General features: G+C 44.4%; 2 protein-coding genes across 2 annotated transcripts; both read left to right on the top strand.

The window, feature by feature from the left end:
- Positions 1–147: 147 nt before the first annotated feature.
- LOC131878538 (E3 ubiquitin ligase RNF121-like) lies at positions 148–16,776 on the top strand. Its single transcript, XM_059224536.1, has 6 exons — positions 148–703; positions 13,961–14,016; positions 14,990–15,131; positions 15,246–15,400; positions 15,479–15,841; positions 16,383–16,776. The coding sequence occupies exons 1-6, from the start codon at positions 665–667 to the stop codon at positions 16,603–16,605; spliced, it is 978 nt and encodes a 325-aa protein (XP_059080519.1). The 5' UTR covers positions 148–664; the 3' UTR covers positions 16,606–16,776.
- On the top strand, positions 6,093–12,831 carry LOC131878526 (uncharacterized). Its single transcript, XM_059224520.1, has one exon. The coding sequence runs from the start codon at positions 6,685–6,687 to the stop codon at positions 11,554–11,556; it is 4,872 nt and encodes a 1,623-aa protein (XP_059080503.1). The 5' UTR covers positions 6,093–6,684; the 3' UTR covers positions 11,557–12,831.
- Positions 16,777–17,085: the final 309 nt, after the last annotated feature.

Genomic DNA, 17,085 nt, shown 5'->3' with positions numbered 1-17,085 from the left:
ATTTAGCATATTTAGCATATTTAGCATCTGTCATCATTAACGCTGCCAATATATTCACCTTTAACTTGGAGCTCATGTCCAAAGGGCCTCCGTGGGGTATTTGCCCAATTTGACACATGTGGCTCTGAAACAGTGAGCTCTTTCAAGACTCACCTTTCTCACGCATGGCCTACAATGTCCGTGGCTAAGTCCAGACCCAGCCGATCGAGCATAGCTTTTTGAGCGTGTTGGCTGTGCATGGATGTCGTTAGGGATCAGCTCTCGTCTGTTTCTGATTCTTGTTGTGCGTGGAGCAGGCAGTTGGCTCTTGTTGGCTAGAGAGAGCCCTCTTCCCTTACCACCGTCCCTGATCCGTCCGTTCCGGATTCGTTTATTCATCAACCTCTGCCTGGGGAAAAAAAGTGTGCCTGAGCGAAGGACTGGAGTGGGCAGGCCAAGGCCATCCACGGACTTTGGATCGTGCAGACGTGTATGAGTGAAGACTTACAAAAACTCGAGCCCGGTGTTCTAGCCTAATAGATTGTAAATTTACCATTGGGTTGACCGAGAGCGGATTGATCGCCCAGGCTAGGGGGCTGACCGCTACCCACGCCCACTTCTATTCCATCCTTGGCCTCTGGCTGCCCTGGAGCAGGCTCTTCCATCCCAGCTCTAGACTGACATCATGGCCCACGGACACGGACACGTCCACTATCCCAATAAGGTGAGCGTTTGATCGGGAAAAATGCCTGAGAAGTTGAGTTCAGCCCATGGGGGGCAGGGGCCTTATCTTACGATTTATATCATCAAAATGGCGCGCAACTTTTTTGAAAGGGTCGAAATACCTCTAGGTCCCTCTAGTCTGGAAGTTACTTTGGTATTGCTTTGGGTGCATGGCTTCTTTTGCCTTTGTAAGAGCCTTAAGTGAAACTTGCTGGAGCGAGGGCCAGCCATCGGTTCAATGAATTTATTTTAGCCAGAGATGGAAACAATGTGATATTCTGTATCATGAACTATTGAAGAACGGGGTTCGAGAAACGCATTCCTCCCTATTGGTTCTTGGTTCGTAACGCTGGACTGCTAATCGTTGATAATTCACGCGTTCTGAACATTGGATCCATGGAAGAAGTTCAGCGCCGAAAAATGATGTTGGATGGCACCGATATTCTCTCGATTTTTCCTGCAATTCTGCCTCATTCATCACGATATGTGATAATGTGTGTGGATGGTGGTGGCATAATGGTGGGCCGACTTGATATAAATTGTCGTGGTTGAGGCTAGTTCAAACCAGTCTTCAGCGGAGCTTCTGAATCATTGGCTGTGATCGTTCTCTCTTAAGATTGGGTTCAAGAACGGTCCTGGCTTATGCTAGACTTTTCTGACAAACTGTTGGATCCGTCTATTGATGAAAACTTGGAATTCGTGGCCAACCCAAAGCGACCAATTTATTATCCATAAATCCCAGCGGAAATAGTTGTTCAGAGCAATAACGACCGAATAGATTTCTATGGCGATATCCATCAGATGCTTTGAGAAACCTAAATGCACATTAACTCACTGATTCAATACTTGATGGTTAGTTTGGCCGTATTACTTAACTTAAATGTAATATTGTGTGCCCCATTCATAGAATTTACCCGAGATACATGTGACGGTTTAGAGCTGATTATGAGTGTTTTCAAAGAGTTTGACAGTTAATGTGGATCGACAATCACAATATATTTGAACCACCAAATCGTTGAAAATTTAATATTTCTTACCATTGAGCTTACTTCGAACACTTTTACCGTGACTTCAATTTTTTTCAGTGATTGTGTAAATAATATTCTGCTCGCTTTGTCGTTCCTTAGTTCTGTTATCATTTACCTGGTTCCTAACATCCCTACCAACAATACAAGATGAGTAAATTGCCGTAAAAAAAAAACAGTTTTACATTTCGCAAGACAAAACCAAAGTCCAGAATATCTTGGTCAAGCTTGTATATTGATCTCAATCATTGGAACGAAAAACTCAGCAATCGGATGATTCAATCCTGATCATTCTCAGAAGTGCCTATTTTGGTTCCTTTTGTTTACTCGGGTCTAGTCATAAGGTAGACACGGATTTCTCATTCCTCAATAATTGGATCCTGTTTTGACTTGTGTTCGATGAGCTTGTTGCCTCTCATCTAACCACATACGTACGCAAATCGTATTTGATCCAAAGCTCAGACCGCTAAAACACGTGTGATCGATGACGAGACTTTGAGTGAGGGATTAATACCAAGTTGGTTGTACTAGTAGTAAACCACGTTTATCTGATGAGATATCTAGTAAGAAAATAAGTCACAAAGCTTTTGTGGCAGAAGCAAGATCATCTAGAATTAAATACGAAAACATTTGTTTACTGAACTTCCCCTTTCTGATCATGCACAGGTTGTCGCAAAAGTTTTTACCGGTGCACAAATCGGTGCAAAATCGAGCTTATCTGCCCTCAATTGCTGAATCTTGCAAACTCTTGAATTGATGCAGTCGCCAACCTTAGTAACACATGTTTCTATTCTGATTTCTCTGTAAACCTGAGTTGTGAACACAAACAGTATTAATTTTGATCTGCGGATTTGTGCTAAAAGAAACATGATCAAAATATCAGACAATGAAAATTGAAACATAAAAATCCGATTGCACTAGAGATGAATTAACGATGAATCAATCTCTGGAAGGCACCTACAAGGACAAAATTGAGGGAAAATGTCTTTCTTGCCAGGGCTAAAACTGCATAGCCCACGGAAATGAAGGAGACAACCTCGGCCTCTGCCTGTGTACAAATCATACAAAAAGCCATTCCTGTTGATTAATCCTCAAACAAACAATGAAACACGTAAAATGTAAAATGTATATACCCATTTAATTAAATGTGATGAGAAAATGACTCGTCGGTTCAGTTTTTGCTTAAAAACATGGTCGGTCAGACAACTTTTAAGCGCCGGAGATTCTGCACAAGAAGACGGGCTTGTGAATGATTATTAAGTCATGCTTTCGTTTTCAACCATCCTTCACTTCATCTTAGATGTAAAAATGACTTCGGGAATCTGACTTGGACGTGGCTACTTTTCGTGCTGGCTCTTCGAAATAGGTATCTATTGTCCCTTTAAACCCCCTATCAATGGAAAGTGAGCCTGCTAAGCCTTAGCTTCAATTACAAATCCTGCGTGATAAATGGACTTGCCTGAAGGTGCCTCAAACCATAACGATAGTCATCGTTCTCGGGAAAGTTTGCCAACGCATTTTGGGGAAGATTCCTTTGGCACATGTTGAGTCGGAAGGCAACAATGTCATCGTGGTGAAGTCATCATCTTTCTTGTGATTGGAAATCACTCAAGCCCTCTGGAGGCGTGTTTTGTTCCTCATTCGATTTGGTGGTGCTCTTGGCTTGGTCTTTCTTTTGGGCTTTTCCTTTTCGGCTTTGCCGCAGCTTTGAGGTTCTGGGATCTGATTCTCATTGAGACAAGTCAATCACTCGGCTCCGACCTTTTTAATTGACTTTTCTCCGAGCCGATACTCAAAAAAAAGTCGGGAGCCGGAGGGAGCTATTTTGTGGAAAAAGGACCATCAACCTTTTTTGGAAACAAGACCGATTGTTGGGTTAGCTTGAGAACATTGATAAATGGTTGACTCGCCTAACCCATGGAATGATCATTTGGACTTCTGTCGACAAAATTCTCGACCTTCGGTAGACATGAAAAAAATCCCGACACTCTCTACTTATTCATTGTTCCTTTCCTCCCCATGACTGGCTTTTGCACTCTTGAAGGCACCTTCTTCGCAGACATGTTCCAACAGATTGCAATTATCGTACAAGATATATCATACAATTCCAAAACTTAAACTGATGCGACTTAAGGTGTTCAAGAATTCCCTTTGTGGGTGACAATTTATTAGCTTACTTAAGATTTGTCCAGCTTCTCGTAGACTAGGACGATTTTATTTACTAAAACGAAATGTCATTGATCAGTTTCAAAACAGATAACCACATTTCCATGGCGTTGTTTTGTGTTCGAAAGTGTTTGAATTTCAAATATGTCGTTGTTCAGTAAGGCGCGTCCTTTTCAGCAATTCATTCACACCTGCTTACAAAGCGGCGATCCATCGAGTATTGTAATGGATCATGACTCGTCTTCTTTGTTTTAGTAAAGGCTCTTCGCTCTTAGGAACCGGAGTTGTTCATGCGATTTTTATCCTTTGGTTGTTCCATTTCGTGTAGAACTTGACGAGGACACTACGTTGGTACAAAGGTAGTGTTAGAACAAGTGTTCGAAGACGACGAGTTGAGGAGGAAAAACTTGACGATAAGAATAAATGCACAAGTTGAATAGATGGCAGCAAGTTTCAGAGTTGCTGTATTTGCTGTTGTTGTTGTAGTCGTCCTCGTCGTCTTCGTCGTTGTTCCTCCGTGTCTTTCTGGCCTGAGGCAAGACAGACAAAAGTAATGTTGACTCCAAATTAATATCGCCATGTTTCCTCGTTTGATGTGGTATTTGTCTGTCATTCGTTCCCCGTGGACTTTTAGAATTCTTTCCCTGGTGCGTACAATACAAGCCAAAGAGAACTTCAACTTGGTCTTGATGCTTGTTCCATCTGCGTTTGAAATCTACCAAATCCGAAGAGTGCCTCCCCAAAGCAGCATTGTCAAGATAGGATGCAGGTATTTTCCAAAGTGCATTCAGTCGATTCCGGATTGAATGGAAAGGTGAACACCCACGAACGATGGTTCGAGCGAAATAAACCATTTGATGGGAGTTCTCTCTCTCTCTCTCTCTCTTTCCCTTTCGTTCCCTCGCTCGCCTCTCCCGTCGAGTCTTCTCCTCGTTGGAGGTTGGAAAGTGTATGTATGCACTTTTTGAAGTCCCTTCATTACTGACGTCACTCTTCCCTGTTCCAAAGGCGTTTGCCCCAGCTCCACCCCACAACCATCGTAGTGGTACAGGGATGTACGTGAACACTATTCGCTCTCTACACGTCTTTGAGCTGGGTTCTTCTGAGTCTTTGGCATTCGCACACACTCACTCTCACACACTGCTCTCTTTCACATAGAGTACACACTCTCCCTCTGTATCTCACGCACCTTTGTTTGCCAAAGGACGAGGAGGGGGTAAACCTTCCAAATTCCCATCCTTCTTTAGTCAACAGAAAAGAATTTCTTGGGAAGGGAACGATGCGAACTAGTACAAGGGCCCCATTTACTCATGGATGCGATGACTGGATGGAGTTGGTTGGCAAAAAGCTGGTGACGACAGCATTGCTTGCAAATTGCGTCACTCCTTTAAAGGAATCAATACGACCGGGGCCTTAGGCCTACTTGGAGAAATGGGCAAAGTTGAGTACTTTCACGGCACTATCATTCATAGCTCTAGTGATAAAGTCCAGACTAAAGATTTTGGTATGCAGTCAAAATTTAAAGGTAAATAACGGATAATGCTAATTAGGCACTAGTTATGGAAAGAATGTCAAACGGGTGGTTGTTCACATAGCTCAAAATTCCCCTTGGATAAAACGCCCAAAGTAGATGAAATAGTGGCCCCTGAGCGGCCTCAAATTGGTAGAATGAGGAGGATTGGTAGTTGTGAAAACGGATGCAGGGTGGTACGCCAGGGAACTCCACGCACTCTTCCAATACATCTATCCATGTGTGAGCGGCAGCCTCCCCCACCAGGCCTTGCTCATCTTTACTTCGTTCCAGTTCTTTCCTTTTTTGCAGTCGCCCTCTCTTTCGCTCCTTCCCTCTCGCCTCTCTCTCTCCGTCTCTCTTTCCTCTCTTTTTTCCTCTCCCCGCTTTTCGTTCTCTCTTGCTTGGTTCCAATTCCATCAAGGCCCTTTACGGAGGCTGGCCTTACTTTTAGAGTAAACGGCAAGATCAACGGAGGCGACGCCAAGGCCAGGAACAGAGAGGAGTGCTGTTGGAGAACACGAGGTGAATGGAAGAGAGGGCTCTCTGTCCTGATGTGAAGGAGTAGGATCAGCGTTCGCTAATGTTGGACTTCTTCTACATCAACTGTTACTACCACTTCTACCATTGCTGCTGCTATAACTACCACTCTTCTCCGTCTTCATCTTCTTCTACTTCGTTGCCGTCTTTCTCCAACTAGTTCGCCGTCTTCTCAAAACATGCACTCGTTGATAGTGGGCATCACCCAGAAGAACCTTGTTGGAGATGTTAGTGGGAAAGATTGACACCCAGCAAGCACATCCTTCCAATAGCATCCCCAATAATACGAAATAGCCATCCCACCGCAAATTACCCGAGGGCACCCCTTACCTGAGCTGTGCTGTCATGCTCAAAGAACATTCAATTGGTGTTGGTGCTTTAGCCGAAAAGAAAAGCCATGTGTTCAAGACCAAAAAAGTCAAAGTTGGCTTGGCTTCTCGTTCAACTTGATCGATCATTTCAAACAGGGCTGACTTGGCGCCTTGAAACGAAATCATGCCCAGGTTAGATGCAAAGGTGTTCTTTGTGGCTGTTGTTTCAGTTGTTGAAAAAATTCTGATACAAGATCCAGGAACAAGTGTCTGCCAGGAACGAGCTTACGTTCCATGAGTTCCTTTTCTCACAAAACCCCTGAACAACAAGTCAATCTGGAATCTCTGAGTGAGTTGAAACAAAGAGCAACTATTTGCCAGCCAGGAACAACTCCCCTCCCGCGTTCCTATCCATGAGCTCGTAGCCGTAATGGGGAGCTCATCCTCCAAATTCAAGAAGTACCTGCAGCATGGGGACGAATATGCCGCCATGCAAGTTTACCAAAGTTCGTCGGACCTACGGAAGGCCCTTCAGCCCAACTTCAGCTACGGGGACCACCACAACCACAATACACCCCTCCATTATGCCTCACGACATGGGATGAAACATTTGATTCGAACTTTTATCAACGACTTGGATGGTAATCCGAACAAACGTAATAGTCTCCGGCAAACCTCGCTGCATTGCGTGTGCGATGTGAAGCAACAAAAATCACCCTCGGCCCTGGAGCGGCGAGCCTATAGTGTGATCCTTCTGCTCAGTTGGCGAGGACCGTTCCTTTCCACGGGTGAAAGGGAGCGCATGGATGTGAACGCTCGGGATAACGGGGGAAACACTGCCCTTCATTATGCTGCTCAATCGGGGTTGGGAAAGTGTGTGGAGTATCTTGTAGCCCATGGCGCTGATTTATTCATTGAGAACAAGGAAGGATTGACGGCATGTGATCTGGCCATGAGGGAAAATGATCACCGCATTGCACAATTCTTGGAGTCAAAGATGGTGTTCAGTGGTACCCCCGAGTCGGCCTCTGGGGAAAGTAGCGGGGCCCGAGCTTCAAGTTTTGATGGCGAAGAGGAAGTTTATTGCGGTTTACGAGCTCAAGATCTCCAAGAAGCCAAGGACCAATTGCTAGTGGAAACGGCAGATATGTTGCACATTCCACTCTTTACTGCTGAAGCTCTCCTGAGACATTCCGAATGGTCACGGGAAAATTTACTAGAGCACTGGATGCGAGATCCGATTCAGACTTGTCAGCTTGCGGGCGTCCAGACCCCCTTCTCCGCTTTACGCCACTCATCTCTCTATCAGTTTGAGCAAATTTCATCCGAATATCATGACCAAACCAGACAGCAAGACTACTCAAACAAGGGCAGACCTGCACATGCCAGTCTCAAGTCAATCAAAGGGCCCACTAATAAAGCGCTTCATCCCACACCCAAAATTCACTCGGAGAATAGCTTCATCGTCGATGAGGAACTAGCCGAAGAAGGACTTTTGTGCGAGATTTGTTGCGACCTCATGACTCCACGACCTGTGGACAATGATCTGAGCTGCGGGCACCGCTTTTGCACTCGATGTTGGAAGAATTATCTTCATAATAAGATCCAAGAGGGCAACACCCAAAACATACTTTGCCCAGCGTACGAGTGTGAGATATTGGTCCCCAACCAAGTCATCGAATGTTATGTCAGCCCTCAAATGGCCAGAAAGTTTTTAAAGTTCGACATCAACGCTTTCGTTGAAACGAAAAAGGACATCAAATGGTGCCCTTTCCCCTCATGTCAGAGAGCGGTGAATCTTCCCACCACCGAAAACGAGGTGAGCGGAATTGCTGCCAACGTCCAAGTTTCCCACGCTGTGGATTGTGGAGGTGGCCATTTCTTCTGTTGGGAGTGCGGCTCCGAAGCCCATGCCCCTGCGGCTTGTCATCTGTGGAAGATGTGGCTCAACAAGTGCGCTCGTGTGAACCCTGGCGAACTCACGTTGACCTCGCAAGATTACCAGGACGCAGCTAATTGCCTTTGGCTTATCACGAACTCCAAGCCATGTCCAAACTGCCAGTCGCCTATACAGAAGAACGACGGTTGCAATCACATTAAGTGCTCAAAATGCAAGCATGACTTCTGTTGGGTGTGTCTGGAGAGCTGGAAGAAACACAGTACTGCCACCGGTGGCTACTTTCGCTGTAATCGTTACACAACCACGCCGAGGGTGGATGAGGGAGTGGATAAGCAGGTGAACCGAATGGGCGAGAAGACCAAGAGGCTCCGCGAACTTAACCGATTTGTGCACTACTATACTCGTTACAAGAACCACGAAAATTCTCGACACATGGAGGAGCCTCTCCTTCACTCAGCCCGCCGTAAACGAGAGCTCTTGGAGTCGTCTCTTGAGAGAAATAGGAAGCGACGAGGTGGAACAGAGGACCGTCAAGCCAGCAGAGGGATATTGGAGGATGAGCAAGACAATATATTGTCCAGGAACACCAAGTTCTATGAGGATGGTGTCTGGGAGCTAGTTAAGGCTAGGCTTATTTTAGCTGGTAGTTACGCTTATGGTTTCTATCTCTCGGAGGATAACAACAATGGCCAACCACAGAATCAGAATCGAGTAGCTATTTTTGAGTTCATGCAAAATGAGCTGGAAGAGATGACAGAGCGTCTCTCCGAGATGATCGCCCGACCCTATCTACGTACACCACGAAGAACCATCATTCAGACATTCCATCTTTGTAGGAGAAAACGTCAAGAGTTCCTCCGAGCGTGCTACAGAGGTCTTGTTCCACCAGAGCCCAATTCTATTGAGCCATTGCGTGTGCATCACCAAGCCAATCTGGCACCAAGCTCGCTCTCTGGCAGTCATACAAACTATTCCAATCATTTGCGGTCGAGAGAAATCAATAGCATGGTGGGATTGAACATCGATCGAAAAAGATTGGTCGAATGCATAACCGACGACATCTATGGGTCTGGGCCAGTGTGGAAACGAGATGACAAACAAATGACCGTGGGGCGACACAACTGCTCGAAATGTCGGAGGCCCAGTTGCACCACACAAATGTGCATCTCAACCTCCGAGCTCCATCACCACCGCGAGAAGTATGGAACAAATTTCATGAGCTTGCGTAGAGAAAAGCCGCCCAACATCACGAGTGGGACCACTGGGTCGTTTTCTTTAGCCAGCAATAATTGCAGCACGAGGTCGGGCCCAAGGGTTCTAGGAAATCGTCGCCATACTGAATATGTCTCGTCCTCAACGGTTCAAAGAGAGGGAAATCTTGATCTAATGATGGCAGTCGAGTTATCCCATATGCAAATGAATCCAAACGAGCGAGGAAATGGTGTGCCAATGAGAGCCATGGGACCCAGGCCGAGCAAGTCTGACGACAACATTTTATCCTCCTCGTTGGGGACCAATCGATTAGACGTTGAACAATTATCCCTATCGTCTTCGAAAGAAGAACTGCGTCAAATCAATATGGCCATTGAACTTTCATTGAACTCGGATTCCATGCCAGGGCGGAACGAGGTGTGGCAAGAGCAAGTTTTCGTCTCCCCCCGCAGATCGGAGGGTTTGGAGAGAGTCATAAAACGGTCTTCTCGGGGGAAAGACACTCAAGGGGAACAGTCCGACGATAATTGCAGCTCTCACAAAGAGCCCAAAGTCAAAGTGTTTCCCTCAGAACCACGTCAAAAGAGTATAACGGACTCTTCTAATGAGACCGTCAGCTCGTTTCTGAAGAGCCTCACAATCAAAGAAGCGGAGATAGACACATATTCCGTATCGCCTCAAAAGAAAAGTCGAAAAGATAGTTGCTCTCGTTCTTTGATTCAAGACCATTCCTCCTCTCCGTCTTTGAATGACCAGCCACCTTTAGCCAAGAGATCAGGGGAAATCGAAGATGGTAGATTCAAGGTAGGAGAGTTCCAGGTCAGTTCTGAGAAAGAGGGGAAAAGCCTAGAGGGCAGTCCACATATGAAACGGTCACAATCCTTAGGGGATATGGAGGACGAAGCTAAGCCTCAATCTGCTTCTTCAAAGGATCGAAATTCATATACCCAGTCCAAAGAGGTCGCTGCCACGAGTGATCAAGACCAATATCCTGGGCTTGTTTATGTGTTGTCCAGGAAGGAAAGTAAAAACCTCACTTCTAAGAAACAAAGTGAAGACAATTCCGAGTCAATACCCACTAATACCAGGGTCGGGCCTGCTGCTCGAAAGTCTAATACTGCGCCGAGGAATGAAAAACCATTTGTCGAAACGGCAACAAAGCCCAGCACTGAGGATGAGCCCAACAGACAGATTGGTGAACAACCAACGCCTATTGTGGTTGCTTCTACGTTGCCTCCAACTCCATCACAAGCCCAGTTACCAAGTTCGGTTAATGGACAGCAAAAGCGAATCCGACCGAGATTTGTTCGTCAAAAGTCCTTCGAAATTGATAGCGACAGCACGGATGTGGAAACCAGCTACCATGACAACCCCATCCTAAGAAAGTCCAAAAGCGCAGGCCAAGAGCTTACGAAAGAAGTCAAAGAAACAGACCACTTCTACAACATCCCAACTAAAGATGAGACATCATCGTCATCGACCACAAAGGCCAAGAAGCCAACGAAGAAGCCTGGCCTCACCATCAAAATTGAAAACAGCTCATTCATTGAAGATTCTGAGAGCGAATTGGATGCCTTGGCCAAATCGCCGACTTTTCACATCAGTGGTGTTTCCATTTCCCGGAGTCCTGCCAGTCCAGGGATGCGCTCCCCAAAGAAAGGGGCCAATATAGGCTACTCGGATTCGCCTATAACCAATCAATTGAGTGGTTGCTCATCACCAAGTCTGGTGGATATCTCCAACCGATATCGTTCATCAAGTCTTGTTGTGCCACCGCCTTCTTCTCTGTTTTCAATGTCCCCCGCCAGTCCAGGTTCCAAGTCCCTTCATCTTTGTAACTTTTCCACGTCGCCTCGTCATCACAGCCGAGCTTCCCCCAACACCTCCAAGTTTCTGTTTCCACCACACCCCATGGAACCTGGTAATGCCAACCCAGATCCTGATCCCGGCGAAAGAGGGCCAGGCGAGACCTCGTTCAGTTCTGTCCTCCATATTCATGACAGCTACTTAAGCAGTGATGATTTTCACGAGGCTCTCTTCCTAGAGAAATCTCCCAAAGCGGTGAAGCGGAAACGAAAATCGAAGAAGAGTGTAACCATTGGTGGAACCAGTAGTGTGGGTAATAGTGCTTCGTCTTTGGTCCCCGAGAAGGCACCGAGCAAAGAGAACAAGAGCTTGACAGCTACGTAGGTTGTACCACAGACCTCGTCGTAGATTGTATGCACTTGACAAAGCACTCGGCCGCTCTCTCCATATTCTTCTCTTTCTGTCTCTCTCTCTCTCTCTCTCTCCCACTCTCTCCCCCTCTCTCCCCCACTTTCTCTCTCTCTTTTCCTCGTGCTCGAGAGGTTTTGCATTTCTCAGGTTCTAAAGGCCCATTTTAGTAGCACATGTATGAAGTCCAACTTTTGCACCTCCCATCCCCCCTCAGATATTAAGGAAACTACATGCCTCGTCTTTCTATGTATGGTTCTAGAGATTTTTTCACTTTTTGATGTCAAAAGATTAGCGCTCTCTATATATTTTCGCAGCAAAGTCACCTCTTCCCCCTCAATTCCCTCTCCCAAAGAAATCCCGTCATCAAATGTTCCATGCATTAATGTCCATGTGCCAATCAGACGTTTCCCCTCTCTGAATACTGTTTGAGTAAGAGTAGGTATCATTGTTTATTGATTATCGTCACTACCATCCACATTACACGATTGTTTCTACGACACAATGAATACTTCAGGAATCATCCCTTGGTTAGTTACCAATGTCTAAGTCTGCTTTATCTCAAGCTGTCTGGAATGAATATGTCTGGATGACAACCTCACCAAGTACCAACGATATGTGCTTTGAAACTTCCTTTATGGCCTCAGCCCTCTCAACGTATTGAATAAAAGTTCCACCAAATCTCACTCCCAAGACTATAATGAAACCTTGATTTTTTTTATATTTTTTTTTTGTATTTCTGTCCAAAATAACAGTTGGAAAATTTCAGGACGACAAGATGAAGTGTTGCCTTATAATGTACTCAGAGGATGACAGTTTCCATGATGATTTGGTAAAAAAAAAAAGAATGAGTCTCAAATCAGTGAAAACAAGGTTATACACTATACACGTGTCTTGTTTTTACACGCCTTTGGCAGATAAATATAGCTCCACGGAATTAATTCCCGACCGAGCGGCTAAGAGTTGGTTCACTTTTTTGAAGAATTCGTTACGTCGAGCCCTTTAAAGCAAACATATGCTCTATATTTTAAGTCTCCAAGAAACCAGAGAGATACGAAACCTTTGCCGCCCGCATGTTTTGATTTCACAAACTAAGAACCAGTTGATGGGATTCTGGTACAATAACCACACTTAAGTTTAAAGCGCTTTGAAGAACATAAGGGTATCCCAATAAGGTTGAAGTTGGATTTTTCTGCCTACACCTTTGTAGGCAAGCACTCCAAGGCCGAGGCCCGCAAAATGGGGCCTATAGTTCTAAGGCCTTACCTCCGAACATTGTGTTGTTAACACATAGTCCACCCTAAATGTCCCCTACTAGCCATGGGAAGAGAAGGCAATTCAAAGAAAAAATGTAGTGCAAAGCACCCTGACTTTGGGCACAGTCAACTGGCACCGTGATCCAATTGAATTTGAAACTATCGAATGAGTTGTGCTGCAAAACTGAAAAAAGATAAAATTTCATTTTTGGTGCCGTTCTGCCACTACCAACATCCACAGACATCTAGAGATGTGGAGAGGGAACGGAAGTAAAAAATTATTATCTCCTGAACCACTAACTTTATTTAAATAAGCACTGCATACGACCACAGTCTTGTTTAATAAATGAACTTGGCCAAATTTCAGCCCAAAACTATTCTTAGGGAACTCAGAAAATATGTCCGAAAAAAGTTAAGTAGAACACTTCATAAAATTCGAATTTTAGGCCTACTCCTGGTCAGCTAAATAAGCTTTTGACAACATTACTTTGAATATCACTTTACAAGTAAATGAAATAAAAATGACCTGCCTATAATAGAAAAGATCTGCCTTGGTTATTTCATTACTTTAACTTTAAAAAGTTGCCCAGAGTTGCTATGGCCACGAGCAAGCCGATTTGACGGGAAACTCGTTCACAGTCCATTTTCGGGTAATATCTTAGCCCCAGAATACTGTTTGCTTCAACTTTTTTTCATAAATTGAAATACTTGACAAATTCAGTCTTTGCCTGGTGCAGATTGGCTGTGATCATCCGTCCCCAAAATGTACCAAATTCCATTAGTTTTACATAGGAAATTGTCTCTAAAGATTTCGAATGGGTGGTGATTTCAAAATAGTTCCATTTTGCTTTGTAACCCAGGAGCCAATAGAGAACTTGAGAAAATCAGTTATTCAGGAATATAATTCGTCTTCAAAATTGTTTCGGAAATGAAGAATTGAACAAAAATATTAAACTGAGGGTTCCGTCCAATTGAGGCAAATATGTATTTGTGTTGGTTAACGAAAGCGGCAAACCTATGAAAGGGTCTCTTGGCTCTTATTTGATAAAGATGTTAATTTCTGATGTTTTGAAATATAAGGTTGTCAACGATGAGTTTGATGCTGATTTATGATTTCTTCTTAGTCCATAGATTGGGATTCCGTGGATTGGGAAAAGCTCACACCAGAAGAGAAATGGAGGTAAGCTTAGCCGTGTCTATCTAACGTTCATATCCAACGTCTTTAAGCGATCGACCATTCGAGACCACCAGCAAGCTGTGAAGAGACTTAATTGTATTCGGCAAGGTTAAGAGTTGCCCTTTTTGAGTCGGCAGTGCCATACAAAAAATGTTTTACTGTTGTTGCTTTGGACGGTTCTTTGGAGAGAATCTCCGAGAGAGAGAGCCTTTCTTACCGTCGTCTAGTTTTGTGAGGGCGAAATTGGCCTTTAATGAAAATCTACACACCTGCTCTTTGATCTTTGGGAAGATGTTCAACGAAACGCCACAGTGTAAAAGTGACGATGGCACAACCCTCAAAGAGGAAGGTTTTCAAACCTTGATGACGGGAACATAATTGGATTACAATCTCATTTGACGGAATACGAAACTTTCCGGATTAAGAGATTTTTGGGAGAGAGTGTAAAACTCTAAATCTCCATGGTTTACAGGCAACTTGCGTTCCAATTATCTTATTTTTTTCTTTCTTCAAGGTAGATGTCCCTCTCATATTTGGTGTGCAAATGAATTTGGAAGAGATGAACGTTTCTGATTTTGAAAAAGAAGTAACAAAAAGAACCCTAAACATGGTCGAAAAAGAGCTGTATCTGCTTTTACACGAGTTTTATGCAAAAAGAAATGGGCAGAAAATACCCAATTTCCCTCGGGGGCCCAAAACCGTCGAAATGATATTCAGACCCACTTGGGATTTGTCGAGATTTCTGGAGAAATTCCACGTGTAGAGAGAGCTCAATGAGAGCCGAAATGCTGGAGGGACGATGTTTTGAACCAAAGAGCAACAAAGTTTTTCCAAGTTTGAAATTGGTTTTGTGTGGCTCACGTCTCTGATGGTGGCAGAACCAATTCTCTCTCTTGTTCTCCTTTTGTGTGTTCATGTACGATCTCTTTTTGTCTTTTTTTGGTCTGGAAAAGAATCCTCTTCTTACTCATTCCAGGTTGGAGCATATCAAACTTCACGAGAAACATCGGGGCCACGAATCGATGCACGCGGAAATGGTCCTCATCTTATTCGCAACTTTAGTCATTTCCCAAATTGCGCTTGTCAAATGGAAACAGATATATCCGCATTCTTATCATGTAAGTCGAGGCCGGGCCTCTCAAACTAATTTCCCCCTTCGAGGAAGGAGCCTCTAAACTTGTGGCCCAGGGCACATGGTCTGCTCAACATTATCACTCTTGGAACTCTTGCAGTTAGCCACACTACTCGGGATGTGGATCATCCCTTTGGTCATGTCCATTAAGAATAAGTGGTGGAGGTTCATCCTCATCTGGTTTGCGATCTCCACGATTTCAGGAATCATCATGAAACGCGCCGCGGCCAAGCCCATTGACGGCACCACACCCAGGTCCGTTGTCTAGTGATTCACCCCTTTTTCTTTCTCCATTTCATTGAAATATTTTTGCCTTTTCATGGTCTCCTTCAGAATCGTATACAAGTGGTTCCTTCTTCTGTACAAGGTCTCTTACGGTGTGGGCATCACGGGGTATGTGATAATGATGGCCACATTCTTAGGGTTGTACATGTTCTTCGGTGTAAAACCCCACGTTTGGATGGACGTAGGGATTCTGCTCATGTTCTATGCCGTTTATTACGGAGTCATGGCTCGAGATTTCGCTGAGATCTGCGCGGAAAAAATGGCTTCCAACATAGGCTACTATAAACCCGAAGGCATCCCTTCCCGGCAACTCGAACAAGACGTGTGTGCCCTCTGTGGAAACAAATTCCTCGTCAAGGTGGATCAAGAAGGTGTCATGGAGAACACATACAGACTGTCCTGTTCCCACGAGTGAGTCATTAATCTTGAAAGCTTATCCTTACCAGTGAATGTGCCACAGGCTCAGAGGTCCTAAGTGCATCTCGAGTCGTCTTGGTTCCATGGGTGACTGGCATTGATCTTCAAGGAACGATAGCGAGACAGATTTCCTCTTGAAACGATCTCTGAGTTGATCGCTTAGTTTCCTTTTTGCGGATGGAACATTGTCATTTAGGTCAGACATCCCACACATTTTTCCACGAACCAGAAGAAATTTGCAGAAGTGTAGGTTTTGAGAGAATTGAATATGTTTCTTCCGCGTCTTTATGGAAGCATTTGGTTCAAAACTAGTCTTCGACATTCTTTAAACGTGATCTACAGTTTCCTTCTTTTTTTGGTGAGAAAGGGAGGGGGGGAAGGCAAGGCCTTGATGGGATTACAGATAGAAAAGAATGTGCTTTTGTGCTTTGATCCACTTTGGCAAAGTTTGTCCGTTATGGACCACTGTCGTGTGGGCGGCGGGTGTAATCGATGGAGCAGAGTTTAATATGTCCTTTGTCCTCCGATTTTCAAGGTACCACGAGTTTTGTATCCGTGGTTGGTGTATCGTTGGCAAGAAGCAAACCTGTCCTTACTGCCACGAAAAAGTTGATCTCAAACGAATGTTTCCAAACCCTTGGGAGAAGCCGCACATGATGTATGGACAACTGTTGGAGTGGCTCCGCTGGTTAGTCTGTTGGCAGCCCATCATTCTGGTTCTGGTCCAAGGCATCAATTGGGCTCTAGGGCTCGAATAGCATTTACCATTCTGAGACTTATTCAAGGCTCTATCAATCCTTAATTCACTCTATTATGAAACATGATTCTGTTCTCTTCGTTTTTCCATCTTTGATGTTTTTTCAAATTTTTTGATTAGCCACTGTTGAGTTAAACTTGTTGAGTCAATAATAAAAAAACATGAAGTTTCATTTTATTGACCATCTTTTGAGAAGGTAATCCACCTAACTTTGTCGGGATGAACTAGAGGGCTCTAGGATGAACAGAAAAGTCTTTCCTACTGAAATCGAAACCAATTAAGCGTGACGAAGAATCGGCCTTCTAGGACTTTTTTTTGTTGCAGGAAAAAGTCTGGATTCCTTCTTTTCGCTCATATGCGATCGTTTCCAATTCGGGGAAAAGTAATTCCTTGGAACGCTTGATACATTTTTCGATTTCGTAAGAGCAATATTGCACAACATTATCCATTGATCTGTCGGTAAAAATAGCTAACCATGTCT

Source organism: Tigriopus californicus, chromosome 3 (genome assembly GCF_007210705.1).
Source record: "Tigriopus californicus strain San Diego chromosome 3, Tcal_SD_v2.1, whole genome shotgun sequence".
Lineage (NCBI taxonomy): Eukaryota > Metazoa > Arthropoda > Copepoda > Harpacticoida > Harpacticidae > Tigriopus > Tigriopus californicus.
Note: the sequence above shows the minus strand (reverse complement) of the source record. Positions and strands in the feature narration are given on the sequence as shown.

Bases quoted from the DNA above. Each gene is read 5' to 3' on its own strand.
- LOC131878538 (XM_059224536.1), top strand. From the start codon at position 665: ATGGCCCACGGACACGGACACGTCCACTATCCCAATAAG. The intron at 15,132-15,245 runs GTAAGTCGAGGC...GAACTCTTGCAG, and splicing joins TATATCCGCATTCTTATCAT to TTAGCCACACTACTCGGGAT. The intron at 15,842-16,382 runs GTGAGTCATTAA...CCGATTTTCAAG, and splicing joins AGACTGTCCTGTTCCCACGA to GTACCACGAGTTTTGTATCC.
- LOC131878526 (XM_059224520.1), top strand. From the start codon at position 6,685: ATGGGGAGCTCATCCTCCAAATTCAAGAAGTACCTGCAGCATGGGGAC.